Genomic DNA, 26,578 nt, shown 5'->3' with positions numbered 1-26,578 from the left:
GTTTATGAGACACTTTCCCCCTGAGCTTGTCCCTTTCCTTATATCCACTAATAAAGTCTCTGTGACTCATAAGTTAATTTCCCTCACTATTTTTTTTTGTAGATTAATGATAGCACTTTTGATAGCAGCAAGTGTCATGGAGACATGTCCATTCCTCTTTTGGTAGGTAATATAAAAGCCCCTTGTAGCTTAGAGGTTGAGACATGTTCCGCTGACGAGTCACTCTTGTTTATGTTTATGGATAATGAACATGTTTATTATAAATGTAGCCAATGTTTAGCATTTACTTATAAATGTTATGTTATATGTGCAAAGGATGGCTCGAGACCTTACATGGACACTTGAGGGTGTTGATAAATGTTTATATGATACTATGCAAGAGATTATGGCACTCTAATGATATATAATATGTTTACACTTGCATTGTTTATGTTAAGAAGTTCCATAACTGTGTAATGTTGCCTATGGTTGTATGCTTGTGATTTCAATATATGTGTGTGGATGATTGAATGTATGCTTCAGCACATGATAATGAATGTTAATGAATGAAATGAATGAAGCTTACTTGGGCCTAACAGGCTATACTTATTTAAGTCCATGTGCCAATCATATCCCACCATAAAATGGGATGTGACACCCATCTTTGCAACGAGTTCTGCCAACCTATGAGTATTTTCTTTTTATAGCCAATTGGTTCACTATGTGTGTATGGTATCACTATAGCATTATACGATGCAACAACCTAATTCTTCAGCACTATTATTTTGCTTTCTACTAGTATCAATTTGTCCTCAAAAACCTTAACATTTCTCCATTTCTAGATGTGTCAGCATGTGAGCCCAAATAGAGTAGACCAAGGAATATTCTCCACGCGAACCTTCTAGTTCTATAAGTTAGGCAATATCCACTCTAATAAAGGCAACTTAAAGAATCTCCCATAATCAATCTTGTTCCATAACTTCATCCAAACTATTTTGGCTTGTGGGCAATCCCATAGCAAATGAAGAATGGTTTCCTCATTAGAAGCACAAAGAGAAATTATAAAAAATTAGGTCATATTCCTTTTCTTTTGTTCCATATTGGATAAAAGCTTGCCATGCAAGCACTACACAAGTAAAGTGCAAAGCTGTTGGGGTCCCATCCATTTCCATACAATATTCAATTTTCTATTAGGTTGATGATGATGACTTGGGTATCCTTTTGTTAATACCATATAAGTGGACGCCACAGTAAATCTCCCTAATGCCGATGAGGTCCAATAAGGAGCATCTGGTTTATAGATCTATGTAGGAAGTGTGAATGCAATAATCTTGCTCACCAAATGCTTTGGTAAACAAACAATTAGCTTTTCATGATCCCACTCTCCATTAGCTATCATAAATTCTCGAACACGGCAACTCTCATTTATAACTATATTAGGAAGTGACCCATTATTAATGAAAGGAGAGTTCTTCACCCAAATATCCTTCTAAAACCATATTGATAAGCCATCACCTAAAACCCACCATACATTTTCCTTGAAAAAGCCTTACAATTTGCTCAAGGATTTCCAAAGCTGATATGCGCCATGACAAAAAATTGAAATAGGCCACCAATCAACATAAAAATCATATTTGCCATCGAGAATACGAACCCATAAAGATTTAAGATGGGTCGTTAGGTGCCATACCAATTTCATAAAGAAAACCTTATTTATTAAGTGTAGTTTTTTCGCCTCTCATATCTCTATCTTCCTTTGGTATGCATATCTCATTCCATTAAATGAAATGGACTCTTTTATTATCAAAATCACCACCTTAAAGAAAATTATGATAATATTTCTCAATTCGATTACAACGCTCTAGCAGAATTGATATTGTTTGCATCACATAGTATAAGATTGTGGTTAAAACTAATTTCACCAATGTGAGTCTTCCTGCAAAACTAAGTAAAGAAGCCTTCCAAGCACTTAACTTACTTTGCAACTTATCCTCAAAATAATTATAGGAAGTAATCCCTTTCGTTCCTTGGAGTAGAAGAACTCGAAAATAGGTACCAAAAATTTCAAAATAATTAAATCCTGAACAAGCTTTTAGATTATCAGTGCACTCACTTGACACATTTGTCGAACCACAAAATGAAGATTTTTGAACATTAACCTTTTTTCCTAAATAGGCACAAAAATCATCCAACACTCCTCTGATCACCTACATCTAAGACACTGAACCCTCTACAAAAGAACGAGATCATCGACAAAAAATAAATAAGACAAGGGAGGACATCATCAGCCTAGTTTAATTGGTTTCCATAATCCTTGTGACACTGCTTCATTAATACCATGCGATAATATTTCAAAGCATGAAACAAACAAATATGGAGAAAAGGGTGTCTTTTTCGCACCCTTTTATAAGGAACAAAAGACTAAAAAGGAATGCCATTCCATAAGATTTGAGAACTGGAACATCTCCAACTGTTAATTAAAACATCAACAATCTTACCAGGTACTTAAGCAATGTGTCATAAGTAAAATCCCAACAAAGTTTGTCATAAACCTTTTCCAAGTCAATGTTCAACATCATCCAATGCACTATACCTTTTTTTCTTCCTAAAAGAGTGCATCACTTCTTAGGACACTGTGGCATTATCAATGATCAACCACTCCAAAATGAAGCTAGCTTATCTCTCTGTAATTAATGCATTCTTATATGGTCACAACCTATTAGTAATTACCTTCATCAAAACTTTGAAAATGACAGGTAATAAACTAATAAGCATGTATTGAGAGATATATTCAAGGGACACCACTTTTGGTAGTAAGACAAATAGAGACCTACATAAATCATTTCCAATTGTACCACCTTCAAGCACATTTTGCACATACCTAATGATGCTATAACCCACCACACTCCATTGATTTTGGAAAAATAAGGCATGCATACCATCAATCCCAAGTGTTTTCAGAGGCTTCATTTCAAATAAGGCATCATGTACTTTTTTTTCACAAATCAGTTAAGCTAATGTTTCATAGTCTCTAGGTGCAAGAGTAGGGAATTTACCTATAATGGGATATACAGAGCCACTATGACATCCTTAGTATAAAGTTGTCGAAAAAAATAACTACATGTAACCTAACTGCATCATGACCCTTAAGCCACATTCCATTCGTACCATGGAGCTGTAAAATTTTAGCCTTGTTCTTTCTGTGGATTACGTGAAGGTGAAAATATTTGGTATTCTTATCACCAAGTTTAAGCTAGTCTACCTTGGATTTTGCATCCAATATTCTTCTTCTTATTGGAGGATCAATTTATACTCCTTTATCAGTTTCAATTCTAGTTTCTTTAAATATCTAAAGGGTCAAACCTCCAAAGTTTTTTTAATGCCTCCTAATCTTGCTAAAAGCTTTTTCTTTTTATTAAAGATGCTCCCAAAGACCTTTTTATTCAATTGTCAAGCCATGTCAGAGAATTTATCCATAGCAACTTGAATATCACAAGAAGAATCCCAACTTTGTTTGACAAAGTCACCAAACCCTAAATGAGAGATCTAAGCTATCTAAAACTAAAACTTGAGATTCGATTATTTGTCCACCTTTAACAAAATCAATAGTGGCCTATGGTTAGCTTTAATTTTGGATAAATGTTGAACAATGGCTTCATTAAACTATAATCTCCAATCGATAGTACATAGTGCCTTATCAATCCTTTTAAAAACCAAACCTCTCCTCCAAGTGTATTTTGGGCCATTAAAATCAAGATCAATTAAACTAAAATCATTAAGAAATCTCTAAAAATGTTGAAAAGGCCTACTATTATGTATTAAGACACCAATTTTCTCATAAGAAAAAAGAAAAGAATTAAAGTCCTAGGTAACAACCAAGGTTTTTCTACGCTTTCTGTAAAATGAGAGAGTTTTGTCTATAAAGCTTTACAAAATTTGTTATTCAGATGTCCATATATTGTAGTTAACAACCAAGAAGAACCCGAAACATAATTTATGACTAAATAGATGCATTGAGGATGATTATGGATCACTGAAACCTACAAATGGTCATTCCAAAACAACTAAATGCCTTTAGAGAAACCAGAAGCTTCAACTTTATGTGTTCTGCCAAAGCTAAAAGAATTAATAACCTTATCTGCTATTGTGCCACAAATCCTGGGTTCCAACAAAATCATAATTAAAAGGTTTTTCATTTTAACAAAATCATTAACAATTTGAGGAAAGCCATTATCTCCAGCACCTTGACAATTGCGAACGAAAAGCTTCATATTCATAATAATATAAAATAACAAAAGGTTAGATTTAAGCAACCTCATGATTAGCATCAACCAACATATTGACCGGACATGCAACACTAGTCCCCAATCTGGATGTGGGTTCAAACTTCCCAGCCTCTGAGTGATTACCAACAATTTTATTCTTCTTCTCCGATAGTGAGTAGCTGAGTGGCTTGAAGATCCACCATATTTTGCTTGAGCTTTTTTCTTCAAAAAGACCATTGCAAATGAATGGGGCCACTTTTATCTGGTGGTTTATTAGTACTTTTCATTAAAATGATTTCTCTACACATTTCTACTTTAACAATTCTTGTATCCAAAGTATAAGGTGGTTGAATTGTAGCATTACTTGGACCTAAACTATTAGTAGGTTTGACCATTAAATGCTTATTCTAATCCAATATGGAAACAATTGGTACACATTTATCCACTTGCAACTGAAACAAACTTGTTTAAGACAGAGACCCAGCCATAATGTTACTACTATCTATTGGCTCCGCTAGTTTTTAATGATAATAAAACATTCCTATTTATTTATGTCTAACTATTTTACTTAAGTGTGCAGGACAAAAATGAATGTTAAATAATTAGTTAATCATTCAAAAGCAAATATCAAAACTCATAAGAATAAGGAGCTACAATTAAGCAATGAAACAAGAAATCTCTCAATTGGATAATCAAGGGAGTTATTTGGATAAAATTTAAAAGAGAAGTTGGCAGGTTCAAGCAAACTATGAGACAGAGAACACTTAGTCGACCAAGAGATAGTGTTAGTCGACTAAAAGCTCATTGCCAAAAACTGGGTTTAGAGATAGAAACGACTTAATCAATTAAAAAGTTTTACTAGTCAACTAAGAGCCTACTGCCAAAAACTAGGTTCAGAGATAGAGACGACTTAATCAACTAAGCAACAATGTTAGTCGACTAAGAACATTCTGTCTAAAAATTTGAATTTAAGTACTAGAAGACAGATTAACAGCTAGAACTGCTTCTAAACTGTTTCCAACGGTCAAAATCTATCTAACAGCTATTAGAGTTAATTTTTCAAGTATAAAAGGCACTCTCAACAGCTATGAACAAGTTTTGAAGGCTTCCAAGATAAAAAAGAGCTCAAAAATAGCAAAAACTCTGTGCATACTTTCTGCATTTCACTCTAATCTTTATAATAGAGTTAAGCATTTCATCTTATTCCATTCAAATTAGGTTAGTGATCATAAGAACTTCCTTATTTATTTTTTCCTTGATTGCTTAGAGTGTGCAAGACACTTTAAGGGGATTAATTAAGCTTGGGTTAGCTTAATTAAGTGTATAGGTTCTAACTGAGCCTAAAAAAGTTAGTTTTGGGTTTTGGTTGATCCCGAAAAAAACCATTGTTAAAGGTTGTGGTTGATCATGTGAAAAGTCATTGTAAAAGCTTGGTGGAGGTTTAGGAATTTCACCGTTTATAGTGATTTAGTTTGAAAAATCCTTGGTTGAACAATCAAAGTAGTGGATGTAGGTCTTTGACTGAACCACTATAAATCTTTGTGTATTGTCTTCCTTATTTTACTTTTCATTTCATTCTTTGATTAGATTATTCCTTCATCTTGCATTTAATTTCTCATCATTGAGCTTTAACTTGCCTCCAATTAAAGGTCAAATTTAGTAAAAGCCAAAAAGTGTTATTCATCCCCTCTAGCACATCTATTTGGGACCAACACCATTTTGCACCAAATCTCCATGCATTATGTCCATGCTACTACTTTCCTCCATATGATTATCTTTCCCAATTAAAATGTCATCATTCAAAGAGTTGGTTTCCACTGTCATTGATTTGGTGTCATTATTGGCATCATTATTAGCATTCAAAATTACGATAGGTTGGCTCAATTCTTCATGAAATTTGGCACCACCAGAAGGCACCTTATTATTCTTTTTTGGCCTAAGATTGGCCCCATTAAATCTTTTTGACTTAGCAACCAACTAGATTTCTGCATCACTTTTTCATCATATACTAGTGCTACACCAGAATCACTAGGCTTGAGGCTTTCAAATTCTCTTCCTCCAATACAGCAAACCATGAACCAGAGCTAGTGTGTCCCTTTAAACTTTGATTTCCCATTGATTGTTTTTTGTCCAATCTTTATGGCTTTATATGCCAAACAAGCATCTAAGGGCCATAAGGAGATTCATTTGATTGCTCTTTGGTTTCTTATGAATAAACTTGTTTCGTCACTTTTGGAGCCTCTTTTTGATTAGTATAGCTTTTTTTGGTATGCCCATAGACACCACATGTGAAACAAATTTTGGGCAATCTTTCATGAACAATTCAGTATTCTTTACCATTTAGGAAGAATTTTGGCACCAAGGGCTTTGAAAAGATCAAGCTTTACAACAACCTTGGCAAACTTACCTCTTTCCTCAAAGCTTGTGCTATAATCGATTTTCAACAGACGTCCAATCAAAGAGGTAACTTGCTTAAGAATTGATTTGTGATACAAGTGAAGCGAAATGTCAGGAAATCAAACCCATGCCACCACGACAATGAGTTCTTGCATATTTATGGAAAAATTAAGTGTCTAGGGATTGATAATAAGGTAATGCCCATAATTACCCATGGTCCATCTAACAAGGCTCTCAAGTAATTATCCCTTCTCGAAAAAGTGGACAATAAAATGGTTACCATATAAATCCACAATAATGTATCTTTTTATTGGTTTCTAGAGATTAGCAACTTTCTCGCAAAAGTACTATGTATGAAATTGGGTGACCTAGTAGCTGTACAATAATTGAGTTATGCCATCTCTTTGCTAATGCATCTTGCCTCTAATCAAAAATCGTGATTGAAGGAAACCCTTTAATGGAGCCATATTCAAAATCCTTCTTATCAGACTCATCTGAGTCATAATCCATCTTAGACTCCTTATGATTTTTACAATCCTCAAAAAATTTGTTGTCACTTTGGGAATGAGCCTCTTCACAATCTGAACTAAAGAGCATGTCTTTAAAGGAAGGGTTGTTGTGAACAACCAATGGAGTATGGTTCATAGAACCACCCACTATAGGCTTGCATATTTGGACTTTCTTATGCGATCGATCGTTGAGCAATGTTAGCTTAAAAGAGTGCTTTCAGCCATATTTTATTTTTCAATAAATGATGTTTATTTTCAATTCGAATAAACCAAGAGTGAATTATAACTAAAATTTCGCTAGTGTTTGGTATGAAAAAATTAAGAACATATTTCTTATAATGTGCCTAATTAAATTATATTATATTATTTATTTTACAATAAACCATTACAATATAAGCAATCACCTTACGACCTTAGGGTGTAATTTTTGGAGAGATGGTGATGGTTTACCGTAATTGTCTTTAGGCAAACGTTGTCATCTCATGGAAAGGAAAGACCCGAACGTTGTTACTTTTGGAGCCATAGGCAAAAACGCACGATCTGAGGACTCGCCTAGCGCCAAGAGGAGGTCCCGGAGGGGGAGAAGCATACCAAAAACGCAGGGCGAGTCACATCACATTTTTTTCCAGAATAAATAATTAAAAAACTCGAAAAACAAAAATAGAATCAGCACTTGTTTGCTTGGTTAGAGTCAGACTAATAGAGGCAGGGGCATCCAAAATTGAGTGGATTATTGTTATCCGAAATGAGAATGAGATTCCCCTCAGGCTCCGGGGATGATCGAGACGCCGAATCGCTCTTCCGCACTAAACCCATCTCCGAAATCCGCAATGTGGAATCCGCCACCAACAAACAGATCCAAGACAAGAAGGAGGAGCTCCGGCAGCTGGTTGGCACCCGCTACCGTGATCTCATTGACTCGGCAGACTCCATCCTCCAAATGAAATCGGCATCCGAGTCGATTTCCTCCAACATCTCCTCCATCCACCATTCCATCTGCTCCCTCTCCCTCTCCGTCTCGGAAGCTCCATCCCCTAAACTCCGAACCCCTAACCCTACTACTCGGCTCCGTATCTATGGGATCGCTTGCCGCGTCAAGTACCTGGTGGACACCCCGGAGAACATCTGGGGCTGTCTCGACGAGTCCATGTTCTTGGAGGCGGCCGCCAGGTATGTCCGTGCCAAGCACGTCCACTCCAACTTGATGCTTCCCAATCGTGATTTGGATCACAACAACATCTTGTCCAATTTCCCTCTGCTTCAGCACCAGTGGCAGATCGTTGAGAGCTTCAAGGCTCAGATTTCGCAGAGAAGTCGCGAGAGGTTGATGGATCGGGGCCTGCCCGTCGCTGCCTATGCAGATGCCTTGGCTGCCGTTGCTGTAATTGATGATCTGGATCCTGAGCAGGTGCTGGGGTTGTTTCTTGAAACCAGAAAGACTTGGATATTGCACACATTGACTGCTTCTGCTGGTAATGCTGATGCTACCTCTTCCATTGCCATTTCCGTGTTTTGTGACCTTTTGAGCATAATTCAGGTTAGCATAGCGCAGGTAGGGGAATTGTTTTTGCATGTTTTGAATGATATGCCTCTCTTTTATAAGGTTATTTTGGGTTCTCCCCCTGCTTCCCAGTTGTTTGGTGGGATCCCAAATCCTGATGATGAGGTCAGGTTGTGGAAATCTTTCAGGGATAAATTAGAATCTGTAACAGTTATTCTCCATAAAACTTTCATTTCTAACACTTGTTTGAGGTGGTTGAGGGATTGTGGAACACAGATCGTCAGTAAGATTAATGGAAGGTATCTGCTCGATGCCATACCTAGTGGCCAAGACCTTGGAACGGCTGAGAAGTTGATAAGGCAGACAATGGACAGTAAGGAGGTTCTGGAGGGGAGTTTGGAATGGCTTGAAAGTGTTTTTGGGTCTGAGATTGAGTTGCCTTGGAATAGGATCCGAGAACTTGTTTTGGAAGGTGATTTGGATCTTTGGGATGAGATCTTTGAAGATGCTTTTGTTAGGAGGATGAAAGTGATTATTGACTCAGGATTTGAGGATCTGACCAGAGCTGTCAACGTGTCAGACGTGATCCACACTATTGGGGTGGTTTCTGGTGAGAAGATGGATTTTCAGGCATATTTGAATAGGCCTTCTACAAGTGGTGGGGTTTGGTTTACAGAACCTAATATCGTTAAGAAGCCGGGTCCACTATTGGGGAATAAAGCATTGCCCGAGGCAGATAATTTCCAAAGTTGTCTCAATGCCTACTTTGGTCTTGAAGTGAGTCAAATTAGAGATGGAGTCGACAGCTGCTGCCACAGTATTCTTGAGGATCTATTGAGTTTCTTAGAGTCTGCCAAGGCATCTCTGAGGTTGAAGGATCTAGTTCCGTATCTGCAGAAGAAATGTTACGACAGCGTGTCAATGATATTGAAAGAACTCAAAACTGAGCTTGATATTTTATACAGTTCCATTGAAAGTGAACATAAGGAAGGTGATTCAGTGCCTCCTCCTATAATTGTTGAGAGATCTCTTTTTATTGGGCGACTCTTGTTTGCATTTGAGAACTACTCTAAACACATTCCTTTGATTCTTGGTTCTCCACGGTTCTGGGTGAAGTACACAGTGCCTGTAGTTTTTGAGAAGCTGCCTTCCTTGCTGTGGCAGTCTAGAGCTGCCACCAATTCTCCTGTCTCTGACAGCCTTGGAATGCAAATGGTCACTAGCTCTCAGAGGCAAAGTTCATCTGCTACTGCTGCATTGTTTGGAGCAAATGAAAGTGCAAGCCCAAAACTTGATGAACTTCGTAAGATTACACGAGAGCTCTGCATCAGAGCTTACAGCTTGTGGATGTCATGGCTCTCTGATGGGCTTTCACTTATTCTCTCTCGGGAGCTTGGACAAGATGATGGATTATCTGCAACAGCTCCCTTAAGGGTAAGTATTTGCAGGGCGACTTCTTTATGTACTCTTTCCCTTTCTGTTTGTTTGCATGTCAGTAACCTAGAAAACAGACTTATACCAGTAAAAGAAAAGCATAGATTTCTTTGTCATGGTTAAAATGAGTTTTGCTGAAACTTTATCAATGGGGAAAAAAAAGGTTCTTTTCTTCTACTTCGAGATTGCTCCCTGCATATGAGTTTATGTCTCAGCCTGAGTTATCCCTTTTGAAACATTCTTTCTATCCTTTTACTTTTATGTTTATATGTTCTGGTTTAACTTTTAGTAATGAATGTAGAGATTTTGCTTTTGATTAGAACATGTTCTGATTCAAGTTGGTTCTTCTGTTTTAAAAAAATTGTCAGTTAAAGTGCTGTAGTAATATAACTTGATAGCATTGTGCGGCAACGGGCACAATTACAGAAATCAACTAAAGCTAATCCTAGGACCAGCGTTTCATCAAATGCATAAACACTTTCAGAATGAAATCTCCATTTTATTAAGGCTGTTTGCTATGAAATGATATTGTTTGTAAAATGTGCAGAAAGTGGAAAAAAATAAAAAGAAAACCACAATGGTAGAACAAAACCAGAATTGAAGGCAAATTGATATAAAATCAAAGTTGAACAAGATAATTAGGTTTAGGGTTATAGAATCACTGACAGACAATATTCCATAATAGTATGGCTCCTTATTGTGTCTATTTTAGGGTTACAACAGCTTTTAATCCTAGCTCTTTGATACACATAAATCCCATCTAATACCAGCCTTTCAAACTTATTAAGAGATCACATTTTAGTCACATGACCTCTTAATAAAATACAAGCATATTACTAATCATTAAATAATTAAACGGAAAACATACAGAACACATATCAAGATAACCAATTGAGCTAAACTGTGGAATGCTACTGCATCAATCTCCTCGAGTTGACAAAAGGCCTTCCTCTTTAGTGAGAACTTTGGTAGCTTTAATGTAGATATCTGGATTAGTCATTTTCAGCTCATATTTTGCAATCCAAGTATTCTTAGCAGCAGATTTATACAATTCCTTCATAATATGGTTGAAATAATGATCACTTTGAGTACTGAATTTTGTGTTCTTGAAAACCAGTAACTTAATTGCTCGTTACTATTTCTGTTGACCTTCCATCTTAACTAAAACAGCTCTAGTTTCAACTTTCAACGCATTACACTCTACAAAAGTCAACTTCACAAAATCTGATAGTACAGAAACTAGTGCCTTTGTCAGCAAAAGCTTAATCTGTATAAAAGCGCTTTGTGCAGAATTTGGCAACTCAAAGCTGTCCCTCTTCAAGCATTTAGTGATATGGCTCATAATGAAACAGAAACTCCTTGAACCTTCTATACAATGAAGCGAACCCATCAATCCTTTCAACTTGCACCTGGGCATTTTACTCAATGGTAGGTGCATGTAAACTCCCACTCAATGGGCAGTTCAAATCCCCCCTCCCCCAAAATAAAATAAAACCTTTGAATTTGTTTGATTGATTTTGGTGGTTGCCACTCTCCGATAGGCATACACTTTCCCCCAAATCTGGTTTTAGTCCATCTTCCAAGACAATAAATCCCAAAATACAATCTTGTAACACAAGAAATACACTTAGTCATTATTTGCATGAATGTACTTAGAGCATTAGAGAGACCAAACAGTATCACTAACCACTCACAGCAGCCCTTTGGTGTCTTCTGGGCTATTTTACTCTCCAATACCAAATCCTTGGTAAGCAATTCCTCAATTGGTTTTTTCCATTTGTGGTCGTTGCAATGAAGGCATTCCATAAACTAGCAGATTAGGTTCCCAATGAGGTCAATAAAATGTTACCTAATATCTGTTTTATTAGGTCAATAAAATGTTAGGAGATTCCAGCCTCTCTATAGCTCTCAACGGAATCTACAAGAGTTTCTTCCAATGGCTGATAACTCAAGCCCAGCTTCTGTAATTTTTCTGAACTAAACATATCTTCCTCCCCTACCACTGACTCTCCTTGAATTGGATAAACATCAAAACTTCCTTGTGGTCTTCATCAAAATCATCATGAAGTGGCTTTTAATTTTTCTAAGCCTTCTTCACATTCTGCAAGATTCACCCTTCTACATGGACAAGCATATGAGGTATGCCCTTGTTCACTGCAACTAAAACATTGAATCTGTGACTTGTGGCCTGCCTTAGAAGTTACCAAAACCAGAACCATTTCGTACTCCATAAGTTGGTTAATTCTTCCCCTTGTCACTCCCATAACTTGCCTTGTTTCATTTGGCAGCTCCTTGTTGGATGTTTTCTGACATGGAGAGGTCATTTTTAATTATATTTTGAATAGCTCTGGGCTCTTTTAATGACAGAGATTCGTTTCTTTTAATGATGGATCAAATGGTAGAATGAAAATTGAGGTAAGGTGTTTTCAAGATCTTGTAGGTGCTTCTTTGACATGTTTTCGTTGGTCTATTCAATTTTTATATTTTTGGAAGATGGATGTGTAAACTTCAAGTGGTAGTCAGTAATTCAGCGAAAGTAGTTGGAATGGGATGTACTCTTGTGGGAACTTCCTTTTTATTATTTTGATTTAGCAGTAATGATTTTCAAAAGGGGTTTTATCACATTTACTCATGGTAGTTTTGTCTGACTTATGTGATCGATGTAGGACAGCTAGTGGTCATTTGGTATTGTTATCAACATAGTATGCTGGGAAAAGTATTCAAATTTTTCTCTACACCAAAATTTGTCAATATTTTTCATGTCAAATAAGAGCAAGCAGTTCAACATCAACGATGAAATAATATTATCGAGAACAATAAATTAGCATTTTAAAAGGGAAAAACCAAATAATGACACCCATGTCTTCATCCACAAATGACAAACCCAAAAGTTGTAAATGTTTCTTGCTTATACTAAAATCTAGCAAGACCAGCACAAATTCCATCGTACCCATTTTAGGTATCAAAACCCAAAAAAATTCTCAAAATGAAAATTATCTGGAAGTAGCAAATTTTGAAAAAAAAAGAGAAGAGAAAACTTGTTGTCTTGACTGGAATAGGGCACTGCTGTTCCAAGTGGTGGCTCTTTTGCTTTTTTGGCCAATGTCTCAGGTTTTGGTTTGGTGAGCTTGGTTCAAACCCATTTGCAGGGGTTGCTTTTGAGGTGCCAAGGGAAGGTCTGTGGTGAATGAGGGTGGAGATTGAAGGAAAACCGAGAGAGTCATAGGACATTTGGGTCATGATATGAAGAACAAGAGGAAGAGAGAGATCAGAGGAAGGACAGAATTTTGCTCTATTGTGGTTGTTGCTGGTTGGTCGTGAGGGTGATGGCTGTTAGTGAGGGCTATGAAGGAGAAAGGGAGGCTTGAGGGGAAAGGAACTGAGCTTTGTTGTAGGAGAAAGGCTTGGGAATTTTCTTCTTGTTTTGGGCTCTTTCCCTCTGACTCACAAGTGATATTCCTTTGACCATATCATTTTCTGTCTATCAAACATCATAAAATGTGGAAAATGACTTGAAGCTATTTTCCTGGTTACCAAACAATGCCCTTAGGATTCAAATGAAAACTTTTGACAAGATCTATCAGAAACATATACCCCAATTTTAATTATGAGTTCCTGCATCCTTTTTCTTTTGTTGATAAAAAAAAGCTTGGGAAGCAAAGAATGGAGAAGCTTTTACTTAAAGACTAAAGCCCTTTAAGTAGGGTGAGAGCTTCATTGCTGAAGGAATAGAGTTTGGACAAGCAACTGAGTGATCGGAGGAACGACAGAGAAGAAATCTGAAATAATGGAGGTCCTTGTTGCCTTTTGCCGGTCAAGAAACGAAAGAGCGAGAGAGAGAGAGAGAGAGAGAGAGAGAGAGAGAGAGAATTCTCTAAGAAATGGATAGAGGGTGTCATTCCTGATATTTGAAGGCAGGAACACTCAAAAATCCATTGCTGACTCTGTTTTTTATAAAACATGTTTTTAAAATTGTAGGAAACAAGAAATGTGTTGTTTCCTACAATTTCCGTAACTTTGTTGCTGTTTTGGATAATTTTGAAAGCAAAATCATTCCATCATGGATCACCAAACATTATTCCTGTTTTATTTTCCAATTTTGTGAAAACATAAAGCACAAAACAAAAGCAATCCTAAACATACCCTAGGTGATCAGAATTTATGGCAATTTTGTAATGTGAAATTCTTTTGAAAACATGAAAAATTGAATAAAGAGAAATCCGTATGTTTCACACCTAAGCTTCCGTAGGGGTCACACCAAAGGTTGATTGGAGGAATCCATTATGCTTCACACGTAGGTTTCCTTTGGAGTCACACCTGTGTTTGATTGCATCACACAATCACAAAAGCAATAATGTTAGACCTTTTCTGACTCTATTCTTTATCTCCGATAAAAAGAGTACATTGATATTAGTATAGACTCCTAGTGTTCCTAATTCCATTAGAACTAATACTCCTAGCATTCCTTATCACATAAATAATTATATATTGATATGTATACAGTGTCCAATGAGGGCTTTAACAAACACTTAAGACTCCAAATTAAAAACTAACAAACTTAACTTAAAACAAAACCCAATAGCATAAGGAAACCCAAACTAAGATCCTAGACAAAAAATCTGAAATTCCCTGCAAACAAGAAAGTTATGATTATATGGTTGATGCTTAAATCTCAAGAAAATAGAGTAAAATCCGAATTACAACTCTAAAACTAATCTAAGATTTAAGAGCAACAAATAAAGTATGCAAAGTCCAACTAAGCTTTTCACAAGTGGACATGTGCCAAATTAACTCTCTAGAATCATTTGTAGCATGCTTTCTAACAACCTTTGGAGGCTCCGTTGTGCTTCATCTGGGGTGGATGTGAGTGTACCTTTGGCAATGCTTGAGTTGTTCCTTCAGCTTCTTGACTCTTCTGGCATTTTTCCTGACCATATTTCCTTTATATATGCAAGATTTATATTCTTGAGTGCGCACACGCACATGCTAATACACATCTCATTATAAATTTTATGTTTTACATTTTCTCTTATGTAGAATTCCAAATATGATTTATGAACACATCAAATAGTTCATTGCAATATTTCGAGAAAACATGTGAAATTTTGGTATCTTGCAAAGGGGAAATCATGAGAAAAGTATTGCACTTTGCCTTGTGTTAGGTGGCTTTAAAATTTTCTAACACTAATACTGGGGCTTGACTGGTATTTATGCCATATAAAGTAATCTTTATTGAAATGAGTACTGTTTGTTTGTGGAATGGAAGTTGTTGCTTATATGTGTACTAAGTCCGAAACTACAAGTTGCTTCACAGGGCTGGGAAGAGACAGTTGTTAAGCAAGAACAATCTGATGAGGGGTCATCTGAGATGAAAATATCACTCCCATCTATGCCTTCTCTTTATGTGATATCCTTCTTATGTCGAGCATGTGAAGAAATTCATCGTATTGGAGGCCATGTTCTTGACAAATCAATTGTGCAAAAGTTTGCATTAAGCCTCATAGAAAAGGTACAAAGTCTGCTTTGTATAACCGTTTATTTGTAATTACTGGTTATTCCAGGAACTCTACAACAATCTTGTTTATATTCTTCTTAACTTAACAATGCTGTGTGTACTTTTATTGCTTTCTTGATATTCTTAGTTCCAAATTAATTTTCTTGTAAACATGTACATTCATGCTTTAATTGATGGTTTCAATTTTCTAGCTGTTGATTATTGGGTCCTGATTGCCAGATCATAGTTTCTCAACTAACATCCCTTGAAAAGCTTTTTTCTTCGCAGTTCCTTTGATAAATGCTTTTTGATGTCTCTACTTGAATTTTGGCGTCTCGATTCATATTAAGATTGGGATTTTCCATCTGATTTTCTGTTGCAATTTTTAATATGCAATTCTTGGATTGGGACCTATTCTGGTTTCTCTTGGGTTAACATGAAACAAACCAAGCTTTGAGGTGTCATTTCTCAGGTTTTTAACTTAAATCAATCCATTGATTATTAGAGCTGAAAGAATATTAAGTTTGAGTCTGTTCAGTCAAAAGTTGCCTTATAATCTCTTTCCTTTGAATAAACAAGACCGTGTAACTGTGAGCCTATAATGTATCCATGGAGAAATTTAAGTATGCTAAACATAAAGATAACCACATCCTGTCCTTAAAGCAGTACAAAAGAGAAAGTATAAAATGTAGGTTGTAATGAAATAGAAGTACAGTAATAATTTACCTTTTCTCTTTTTTAATGCTTATGTGCTTAATAAATCAAACACTAATATGTGAATGTATACCATTCTTTTCTTCACATAATTAACAATACATGATCTATAACCCGTTCACCACCTTTCAAGATGATTGACTTTACTTTGATGCATGGTATATTGCCTGTCATGGGAGCAAGTTTTGAGCATATTGAATTGTTTTCTAGTGCAACAGTGGATCATGGTTAGACTATTTTTGAATTCTCTTTATGCCTATTTGACATCATTACTTTTCCGCAACCTCTTAAATAGTTTTTTTGTCTGACGTTATATTCCTAACAGCATTACTGTGTCTCCTCCCTCCCGTAACAGGAATCATATTTTTGATCTAATATATGTTTTTCTTTATCACAATGGGAAACTAAAGGGTGCTTTTCCCAGAGTAGAAGAAGAATAATGTGCACCTACTTCTCGTGTTCAAAATTTCATCTATTCAGTTTGTTCCTTAGACCATGCAATGCAGAACTGATTAAACTCAGCCTCTGCCTTTCTTATCTCCTCTGGCTTTTCATTTGTATGTTGCCTCCTTAAATTCCTTTCACCTTTCTTCATTCTAGTTCAGTTTCCTCTTGAAGCTTTTACTTATTTTACCTTATATATATATATATATATATTTGGTTCTACTTTGATTTTTAGAATATAGGGCTAAGGTGTTTTGCATACATAGTGCATTTTCAGACATTTAGCCTTTGAATGCTTGGTCATTGATACTACTTACTAAGGCACTGGTTGAATAGTATCTGCTTCTTATTAGATAAGCTATGCATCAATAAGTATGACCTTGTTAATGCTCAGCATGACTTTTGTAATCATAAAGTTGGTATTCACATTGGGAGAAGATGATAGTTTTGAGTTATGTAGAATAGAGTCTGTGTCTGCAAAGTTGTTTTGCTTTGAGCTGTGCTGATATGAGGTGATGTTCAATGGAGAAAAGAAAATAAATGAGAAGAAAGAAAAAAGATCTGCAAGTTTTCTTTTGGTTAACTAGTCATTGCTGTTGTATGGTTTGCCTACTTATATAATGATGGTAATACCCTTAAGGCTTTTAAAAAATTCTCTATCTTTAAATAGTGCTTTGGTCCAACTTACTCGTTTAGTTTGGACTTCTTGAATGATTTAGGAGTTGTATGCAGGTCTTCCGTTGTTGCCTTTGTTTTATGTAATAAAATTATTAATCTTGGATTTAAAAATTCTTTTTTGGGGTTAAAGCAGTTGATTTCAAATGAGTGTCTTATGAGTATACAGGCACAATGGACTTATGACTTGTAGTTCTCTTAAGAAATACGGTGTTACTTTTATGTATTTAGTTTGGTCCACTTTCTTTGTGCCACTGCTGAGAGGTCTATTCTTTTTATTTTGTGTTTTTGTGTTCTCTCTTTCTCTCTCTTTGGTGGTGGGGAAGGGCGAGTGTGGTTGTGGAGTTGGTTTCTTTGAGGTTGATTCTGTCACAAGTGATACACTCTTTATATGCAGCATTGACAACTATGATTTTCCTAAAAATTCACTTGAAAAGAATATACAAGTTTTAGCTAGATCCTTTACAAAGCAAATTAATTGGTGATTACTTCTGTGTGAAGTAGTAAATGATTTCCTTAAATGAAGAAGTAAATTATGCATCTATTTTGATAAGTTTCATATGCTGTATTCTTTTAATCTGTTTTTTTCTCAAAAACTTTGACTAGCTCTAATTTATGTTTGCTATATTCTCTGTGGGAAAATATGCTATAATAGGTCCAGTTGCTAAGAGTGTTTGGTACTTATGTTTTTCTTCATTTTGTGCTTTGATCATGCAGGTCATTTCTATTTACGAAAACTTTCTCTCTACTAGAGAGGAATTTGGAGCTCAAGTGTCAGAGAAAGGAATTTTGCAGGTCTTGTTAGACATAAGATTTGCTGCTGATGTTCTTTCTGGGGGTGATTTCAATGTGAATGAAGTGTTATCTAGCACACCAAAGTCTAAATCATCATTCAAAAGGAAGCAGGATCAAATTCAGACAAAGTCTTTTATTAGAGAACGCATTGATGGGTTGATTTATTCTCTTTCGCAGAAGTTAGATCCCATTGATTGGCTCACGTAAGTGTTTCCTTATGCTCATTTTTTCTCTATTCATTTTTCATGATGAAGAGAAATCTATGTTTTGATAATACTTCCAGAACTTTTAAGAACTGTTAGTAGAGACTGCATAATACTCATTCAATACCAGAAGGGAAACCAGGATGCATTTGGAGAGGGTGAATTCCAAAAAAACCACTAATAAGATCGTCAAAGGACTTCAGTTCAAAATGCACATTTCCCTCCCTTGACCAGAACTCCCCATTAGTCAACTATTTGTCTTTTCATAGGGTGTACCTTTTTTGGACTAAAAGGCCCCCCTTTCTCCTGCATTTGTGAAGCATGGAATTTGCCAACACCAGATGAAATACCTTATTTTTCTTTTTCTTCCTTCTTCACTCATCTCAGATCTCACCGTTTGTCTCTCTTCCTCCAGTACCACTTACCAGAGGAGCTTTTTGCCTTAAATCTCTTCATCCATCACTGTTTATCTCTCTTCCATTGTATGCCACCCTCTATATATTGTTTTAATGTCTCTGTCTCTTTCCCTTGTTCACCATTTTCTCTGCATCTTTCTCTCTCTAGCATGGGTTCCTTTTTTTTTTTTTTCAAATTTCGTGATTTTTAGTCCAATTATAAACTCTACACTTATATGATTAATAGACTCCCATAAATGGTGATTCATGTAAAAAATAAAACTACTTGTCAATCAGCCTATTGAACAATTATTCATGCTTATGTTGCTTGGACATTTCATTTTCCTTCAAATGCTCGTGTCTGACACGTATGCGACAAACATGGAATGGAGGTCCAACCCTCCAAATATATGGGAAAACTTAGAAAAAGTTTATCCTTGTCGGACACATACCCATATCCAACCTCACCCTTGAGTCTGAGTAACATAGATTGTTTCTACATAATAATCACCTAAAGTTTGAATCATTAATGAAATCAAGACGAGAAAATGTTAAGTAAGATGATGATTGTTGAAGCCAATGAGCAGGATTTGATGAGGCATTTGATAAAGTAAACAATTTTGACAGTGAAGAAGGGAATTTTTTTGAGCTGGAAAGCTTGATGATTTATGAGCTGGGCCTTCATAGTTGATAGAGACCACCATCTTCCATGGATCATCTTTTATTTCCTCTTTCTTTTCTTTGTATTTCCTAGAAATTCCTTTCTTCTCCTCTTCCTTCATTTTCCTTCTCTCTCTCTCTCTCTCTCTCTCTCTCTCTCTCAGTAGAAAAGTCAACCCTTTTCTTCTGTTGCTTCTGCATTTTTTTTCTTAATATTATTCTTCTTTTCTTTCTCTTTCTAAAATCTCATCACTCTCTCTCTCTCTCACCATCTGATGAGCACCATGCCTACCATCACCTCCAGCTTCTCATCTAACAACACAAAATCAACAACTCCATATCCTACATATGGATCTACTTGTATAGAAGTTTCCTGACTGTTTTTCTTGGTATATTGCAAACTTAATATAAAGTTATATCTGGCATATTATTTCATTTGTTTGTGTAGACTGAATTGTTATAAGTCTTGGAATGTATAAAATGTGTATGGTTATTTATCAAAATGGTGTTCTTACTCAAACCGTATAAAAATCAGATCAACTGTCAGTTTGTCCGTCTGCTCTCTCGAAGTTTCCTTTAGGTGCCTTTTACTTACCAGTTAGTTTTTAGAGCCTTTAGTTCCTTTGGTAAATAATTATATGTTCTCGTGGTGTCATTGGGATTAAGGCATAACTGAATATGTATTTCTAAATAATTTTAAGGTATGAGCCATACTTATGGGAGAATGAGAGGCAGTCGTACCTCCGGCATGCTGTCCTCTTTGGGTTCTTTGTTCAACTTAATCGGATGTACACAGATACTATGCAGAAACTGCCTACTAATTCAGAGTCGAATATTATGAGATGTTCTGTTGTTCCACGCTTCAAATATCTTCCAATCAGGTCAGTGCTGCATTTTTTTTTCTGTTACACATTCTTATTTTCTATCTTACACTATTTATTCATGTAAATGGTTTTCTTATAATTTCTTGTTGGTCATCTAGTGCTCCAGCATTGTCCTCGAGAGGGACTTCTGGGACACCTATTACAGCTGCCTCAAATGATATAGCTTCAAGAAGTTCCTGGAAAGCTTATACAAATGGAGAGCTTTCTCGAAAAGTTGTTTTGGATGATAACCCAAGTTTTGGTGTTGCAACGCCATTCCTAAAGTCATTCATGCAGGTGAAGCTAGACATCATTATTTTTTTAAATAAAGGTCTATCTAATGTGTGCTGTCTAATGAGTCAAAGTTTTGCTATTAAAATAGTGCTGTTTATCCTTCAAAAGTGTGCTTGCTGATGTCCCATATGCTTTGGCTCTAGAGTATATTGGTTAGAGTAGATCGGTTCGGTTTTATTTGAATCTAGTCTAGAGAGATTTCACCTCCTTGCAAACAACACCCTGTGATTTTTTTTTGCACCTTGAAGTTTCCTTTTGTCATCATAGGGTGTTATGAAATTAATGTCAGACAACAAAAATACAAAAATACCCTTAAGTTTCAACAAATATACCTTTTAAATATGAGGGTTACTTTTTTTTGCACCTTGAGGCTTCATTCTCTCATTAGGGTGTTATGAAATTAATGTCAGGCAACAAAATAACAAAAATACCCTAAAGTTTCAACAAAAATACCTTTTAAATTAGGGTATTTTTGTAATTTTAAAATTAATGTTGGAATACCCTATGATAATGGAATAAAACCCAAGGTTGTTTAAGTGCCGAGGAAAAAAAATCATAGGGTCTTCTTCACAAAAACATGGAAACCATGAGGCATATATATGTAATTTACCCTGAACAAACTATAAATTGAATCCGGAGAACTCACAAAACCATATAATCTTATTGAAAATGTAAAATCTAGCTAGCTAATAGATTGAAGACAGACAGGTAGACTTACACAAGTTTATTTTGTCCTAATGTGATGAAATATGCAGTAAGGAGTAATGTGTAAAAGTTGAGTGTTTGAAATGCTTTAGTGGTCCCATTAAGTTACGTTGAAGGGACAACAAATTCCAATTAATGTTGACTAACCTCTCACATCCTTGTCGGAAATAGGAAATGCCGAAGTGGAAGAAACTAGCTAAAATTTTGATTTGTCAATTAACAAAGGATTGTTGTACATGCCGACGAGAAGTAAATTTGAACAACTCACTTTGTCGGACTGGTAATCATGTGCAACCCTAAATAAAGTTGTCTGTTTTTTGCTAAATCTATTTTCTCAACAATGAAGAAAAAGAAGACAAATGAAGGGTTTTCCTGATGTGAATTCTGATAATGGACTTTAAATTGATTGACCATAAATATTGTTTTCTAATAGTTTCCCTAAAGGAGGTATTCTTAGTGAATCTCAACTGGATTGGTCAGTCAGTGGTGGGTCCCAAACTTGAATTCTGATGATGAGTATATTTCAAAGTAAGGAAGAAAGAAAACTAATGGAATGCATCTCAAGTCTCGGCCGCTTGCTGAGACTTATCTGCAATTTCCAGGGTTGTGTGCATTATAGAATTGATATTTTTTTTTATTGGGGTAAACATTTGATTATAAATGTTTTAACTGTTGCAGTTTTCATCAATAATGTTGGACTTGTTTTGATGTATGATCAAGGGTTTTATTGGATATCTTCATTCAGCTGTTTCTGCTCTTCATCTAATAATTTTTGTCAATATGTAGTTTGGCTGGGTGGCTGATTGTGAATTGGTTTTAGGAAACCTTCTATGAGCCCTTCTAATCTATATTAGAGGAAATTTAACTTGTTAAATAAGGTTTGAGTTTTATAGTTATTTAAGTGCTAAATGCTCAAATGAGGATCAAACCTTTACCCGATCTCTGATTTCATGAACAATTTATTTTGTCCAATTTAGGATATAATATTTTTACACTTTTTATTTTAGAAAAATTTTCAACAAAATTAGAGTTTCTGTCACGCACCATTTAATCACATGAAGTGGCCAAATAATAAGTCAGAAGATAAACATGTGAATTTTAAGCCCTAAAAAACAACATTAAGCCCTAATAAAAAATGTAAAATTAGCTTTCTTCCTTTCCCCATCAAAAATCATGTTACAAGTTGTTGCTGTCATCGTTGCAGCTTGGATTACCGGCCTGCCACTCTGATTCTTTTTATCTCTCTTCTTCTTAAATTGTTCTTTTTCTCTCATCTGCTTCCTTTACTGTTTCAAAAACCTCTCCTCTTTCCACTTAGCCTCCAATTGCCCTCTCTAACAAACCCATAGTCTCCCTCTTTCTTTTGGAGTTTTAAAATCCTTAACACACAGTCACCCACCCCACTGAGCTTTTGTCTTTTATTTTTCCCTTTGATGAGTTTTGGATATGGTTTTATTGTGGTTTACTTGCGGTTGAGTTCTTGTGTGATTTACATATTTGTATATTTTCTTTACATGTTTGAATATTTTCTTTAGGTACTGATGAATTTTGGCTATGGGTTTGGTGCTTATGGATTTTGTTATGAATTGAATATAATTTTTTCTCAGATTCAAATCCTAATTTTCAATTCATCCCTGCCTTTTTTTGAGTATATTTTTGGTATTTCTTGGTCTTGGACAAAACCTGTAACCATTCACTTCCTCTTTTTTTCCTTGTCAAGTTTTTCATGAACTATGGTTCTGGTCTGATGCTTGTGGAGGCTGCATCTAGTCCTTGGCTTCATGTTGACAAAGCTCAAAGAATATTTTCACAGAAAGAGACGGAAAAAATAAAATAGCAACAAGAAAAGTGAAAATCCAACTGATTTTCTTCTTTTTTTTTAATTTAAAATGCAATTTGCATCAGTGGACGTGAGGCACTATTTTTTGATACGTGTGTCGCGTTAAGAGACTTAAATGTGCGTAAAGGACATGCTCCAATTTCTGTACAAATTTGTCCTGATATGAAAAATGTTGAAAATGTTTGATCTTAAATTGGACAAAATAAAAGGTTTGATCACGAAATGAGAGATTGGGTAAAGGTTTGGTCCTAATCTGAGCAATTAGCATTCTATAAAGTGGCTTATTTGCCAGTTGTAAATAATTGTGTGAACAACATATTTGATGGTCTGCTGTTTATTTGTGATGCATATTTAAGGTTTAAAAAGTGATTTTCCTTGTATTGGCCAGGTTGGCAGTAGATTCGGAGAGAGCACTTTGAAACTGGGATCTATGTTAACGGATGGGCAAGTGGGCATATTCAAGGATAGATCAGCAGCTGCCATGTCAACATTTGGTGACATTTTACCTGTACAAGCTGCAGGACTTCTTTCATCATTTACAACCGCCAGATCAGATTCTTGATTTCTGCTTGGTCCTTAGCTTTTGTTCTCCCACCAGATTTCAGGTGCATGCTTTATTTACATGGATAGGAGTGCCTTAACCTTTCAACTTGCATGATAAATGATGGGGAACAGGACCTACTATCGAGCACTACATGTCAAGGGTAGATGAGCTGTTTACCTGTTTGTAAAATTTTGGCAGTGCAAGATACTTTAATTGAGCTGAGCAGGAAACAAAGAGTGTGCAGTGGATTGGCTACTGTGCATTTGATGGGGACCATGGTTGATGCATGGTAAAGACTTGAATTGGAGACATTTGGGCTGATAGGAATTTATCCCTTTAGGGATAGTTGAATTTAGCTGGTGGGAATCAAGAGAATGTAGTATATGTCAATTTGCATTATGACAGACCAAATAAAGCTTGCACATTTACCTGGTTTGTATATCCTTGGAGAACGCCATCTTTTCTCTCCACAAAGCCTTACTGAAAGTATTTGGCAGTTGTTGAAGCTGTTTGTTAGTCATAATTTTAGGTATCTTTCTTGCTCATAATTTCTTATGCCACATAGTTGCACCTGGAATGGATGGTATGCAAGGAATTTCAGTGCTCAGGTGTTTCTTATATGTCGATCAAATTGGAAGCTGGCCCTCCCCACTTGATTTCAGTTCTCTGAACTTGTAGCGTGCAAAATTTTCTTTCAGTTGCCGCTGCTTTCTAAATTGGTATGTAATTGGAAAGTTTCCCAGGAAGAAATGAAGCAAGAAGCCCTTTATCTCCATGAATCAACACTTGTTTTATATTTCTTGTTTAGTTATTTTAGCATTTACTGGTATGCTTGCATCAAAATAATGTATTATTTTATTCTAGTAGGGATAGCAAATAGTGTCATGATGATAACTGTAATTCTATCATAAGGGTAATATCTTGGAATAATTAATGCTTTTTTTTTTCTTCCTTTGCATTCTGTTGCAGGCTAGCTTCTTAAGTTTTTAAGAAACTTACGAGAAGTAACCTTCTTCGTAAGTTCATTTCAGAAAAAATTTTAGAAGAAGAAAGGTTTAAAACTTGTTAGAATTAAAAGATATTAAGTAATAAAAGGTAGAGAGAAGTAGACAATATACAAGTATTTATAATGGTTCAATTGTCTTAACTTATATTCATTACTTTGATTTCTCAATTAAAGATTTTCAACTCAATTTGACTAAATCAGTAGAATTAATAGTTTTCATTAAACTTTTACAATGACTCTGTTTTCAGCTTTCAATAACTTCTTAATTAGTTAAGCCAAGTGCTAACTAATTAAGACTTCTCTATCTTGTTTTTGCCCAACCCCCAGTTATGTCATAACTGGTTAAAGTTTCATGTTAATCAGTTGATAGTTTTCTATCTTCATTAATCACTTTTTTCTTTCTTTCTTTAACTAATTAACCCATCTTCAAATTTAGTAAGCTTCTTGACTTGCCTTTAATTAAAAAATTTGTTGGAGGGAATAAATTATATCTTGTACACTTAAATAATGAAATTAGGCATTAATGAATAAATAATGTTTTGTTATTATAAAAAACATACGAAGTTAATAGTTATTTTCTCAGTGTTATATGCTTCCAATCTTATTGATTGAAGAGAAAACTTACAATGCTTCCAATCTTATTGATTGAATTTATTGAGATGCATTTGGATGAAAAAAGGGCTTTTAAGTAAAACGTTGCAAAATTTCAATAAACATCGAAATCGCGCAATAGCTTTTGGAGGAATTTATCTTATAAGTAATTAGCATATAAAATGCATAAATTCAAAGGTTAAAGAAAACATTTTATAATTGTAATGGATAAAATCAATATCAATGTTTCGTACAAAATGTGTCAATCGCCTTGCAAGGCACACATCAACTTTATCAACACAAACATAGTGGTTTAATCAACAAAAGTCATTCTGTATTTGACAAAGCAATCCAAAAATGACAATACAAGGGAGCGCTTGAACCACATGCAAACTCAAACAACCCAACAAGAGAGCTTAAATAATAATTTTCAAACCACGAATCAAGTATAATAACATTTATTTGACACTTGCTTTTTATAATAACCCATAAATGTATGCCCCAAACACATTAGCCTTCAAAAAGCAAAAAAAAAAAAAAAAACTACGTAATAATCCAAAATCCTATGCACCTTACTCAAATCATAAATTTGCTCAAATCATAATTTATGTTATTGTCTTTTCCTATTATTGTATTTGTTTTAATGTTTAATCAATTTTGTTTCTTTTAATTTTTAGTGTTAAGTACTTTTTCAATTAAAGGGAATGGTTAGAAGGATAAAGGTTTTTTTTTTTTTATTTTTGTAAAGTCTCAAAATATTTTTGATTGACAGCTTCTGTTATTGTTTTTCCTATTGTTGTAGTAATTTGGTTTACATACTTTGCTTAGTCAATAATTAGTGGAAGAATAAAGGTCCTTTCTTGGTCAATTCTCTTATTGTCTATTTGTTCCATTCAATTTGTTTTCTTTTTTTCTTTATATTTATGTAAACATGTATGCGAATTCGTCCAGTCATAGTTCAACATTTAATCAGTGTTGCTATCTATGAATGGTTTATTTATTGTTATGCTTTTGGATATCTTTGTAGTTTGGTTTATGACTTTCTATTTGTTTTCATTCTTGGCAATTCATTGTTCAGCTACAGATTGCTGTCCTTTATTTGTTATCGATGTAATGCAAGTCCAAACATTTTTTTTATTGAATTCACCTTTATTTTGTATATGTTAATTATTTCCTTATTCTTTGCTTTATAAATCAGTTTGATCCTTTTCTCGACAAAATAAGTTATGTAATTTGATGTTCTAAATGATTTCTTGGTGACAGGGAAACC

The 26,578-nt window shown here is 35.2% G+C and overlaps 1 protein-coding gene across 2 annotated transcripts; it reads left to right on the top strand.

Annotated features, from left to right (window-relative positions):
- The first annotated feature begins 7,648 nt into the window (after positions 1-7,648).
- LOC110426480 (Vps51/Vps67 family (components of vesicular transport) protein) lies at positions 7,649-24,665 on the top strand. Of its 2 annotated transcripts, XM_021441698.2 has the most exons (7): positions 8,199-8,320; positions 8,415-10,085; positions 15,400-15,594; positions 18,130-18,410; positions 20,167-20,346; positions 20,448-20,625; positions 23,556-24,665. In XM_021441698.2, exons 2-7 carry the CDS (start codon positions 8,478-8,480, stop codon positions 23,727-23,729), a joined length of 2,616 nt encoding a protein of 871 aa, XP_021297373.1. In that variant the 5' UTR covers positions 8,199-8,320; positions 8,415-8,477; the 3' UTR covers positions 23,730-24,665. The 2 variants fall into 2 exon arrangements, with proteins under 2 accessions (XP_021297372.1, XP_021297373.1); XM_021441697.2 differs by having other exon boundaries at positions 7,649-10,085.
- Positions 24,666-26,578: the final 1,913 nt, after the last annotated feature.

The sequence above is a fragment of the Theobroma umbraticum genome, unplaced genomic scaffold (assembly GCF_002168275.2).
Source record: "Theobroma umbraticum cultivar Fairchild unplaced genomic scaffold, ASM216827v3 scaffold_89.0, whole genome shotgun sequence".
Lineage (NCBI taxonomy): Eukaryota > Viridiplantae > Streptophyta > Magnoliopsida > Malvales > Malvaceae > Theobroma > Theobroma umbraticum.
This window is presented reverse-complemented; position numbering and strand designations above follow the sequence as displayed.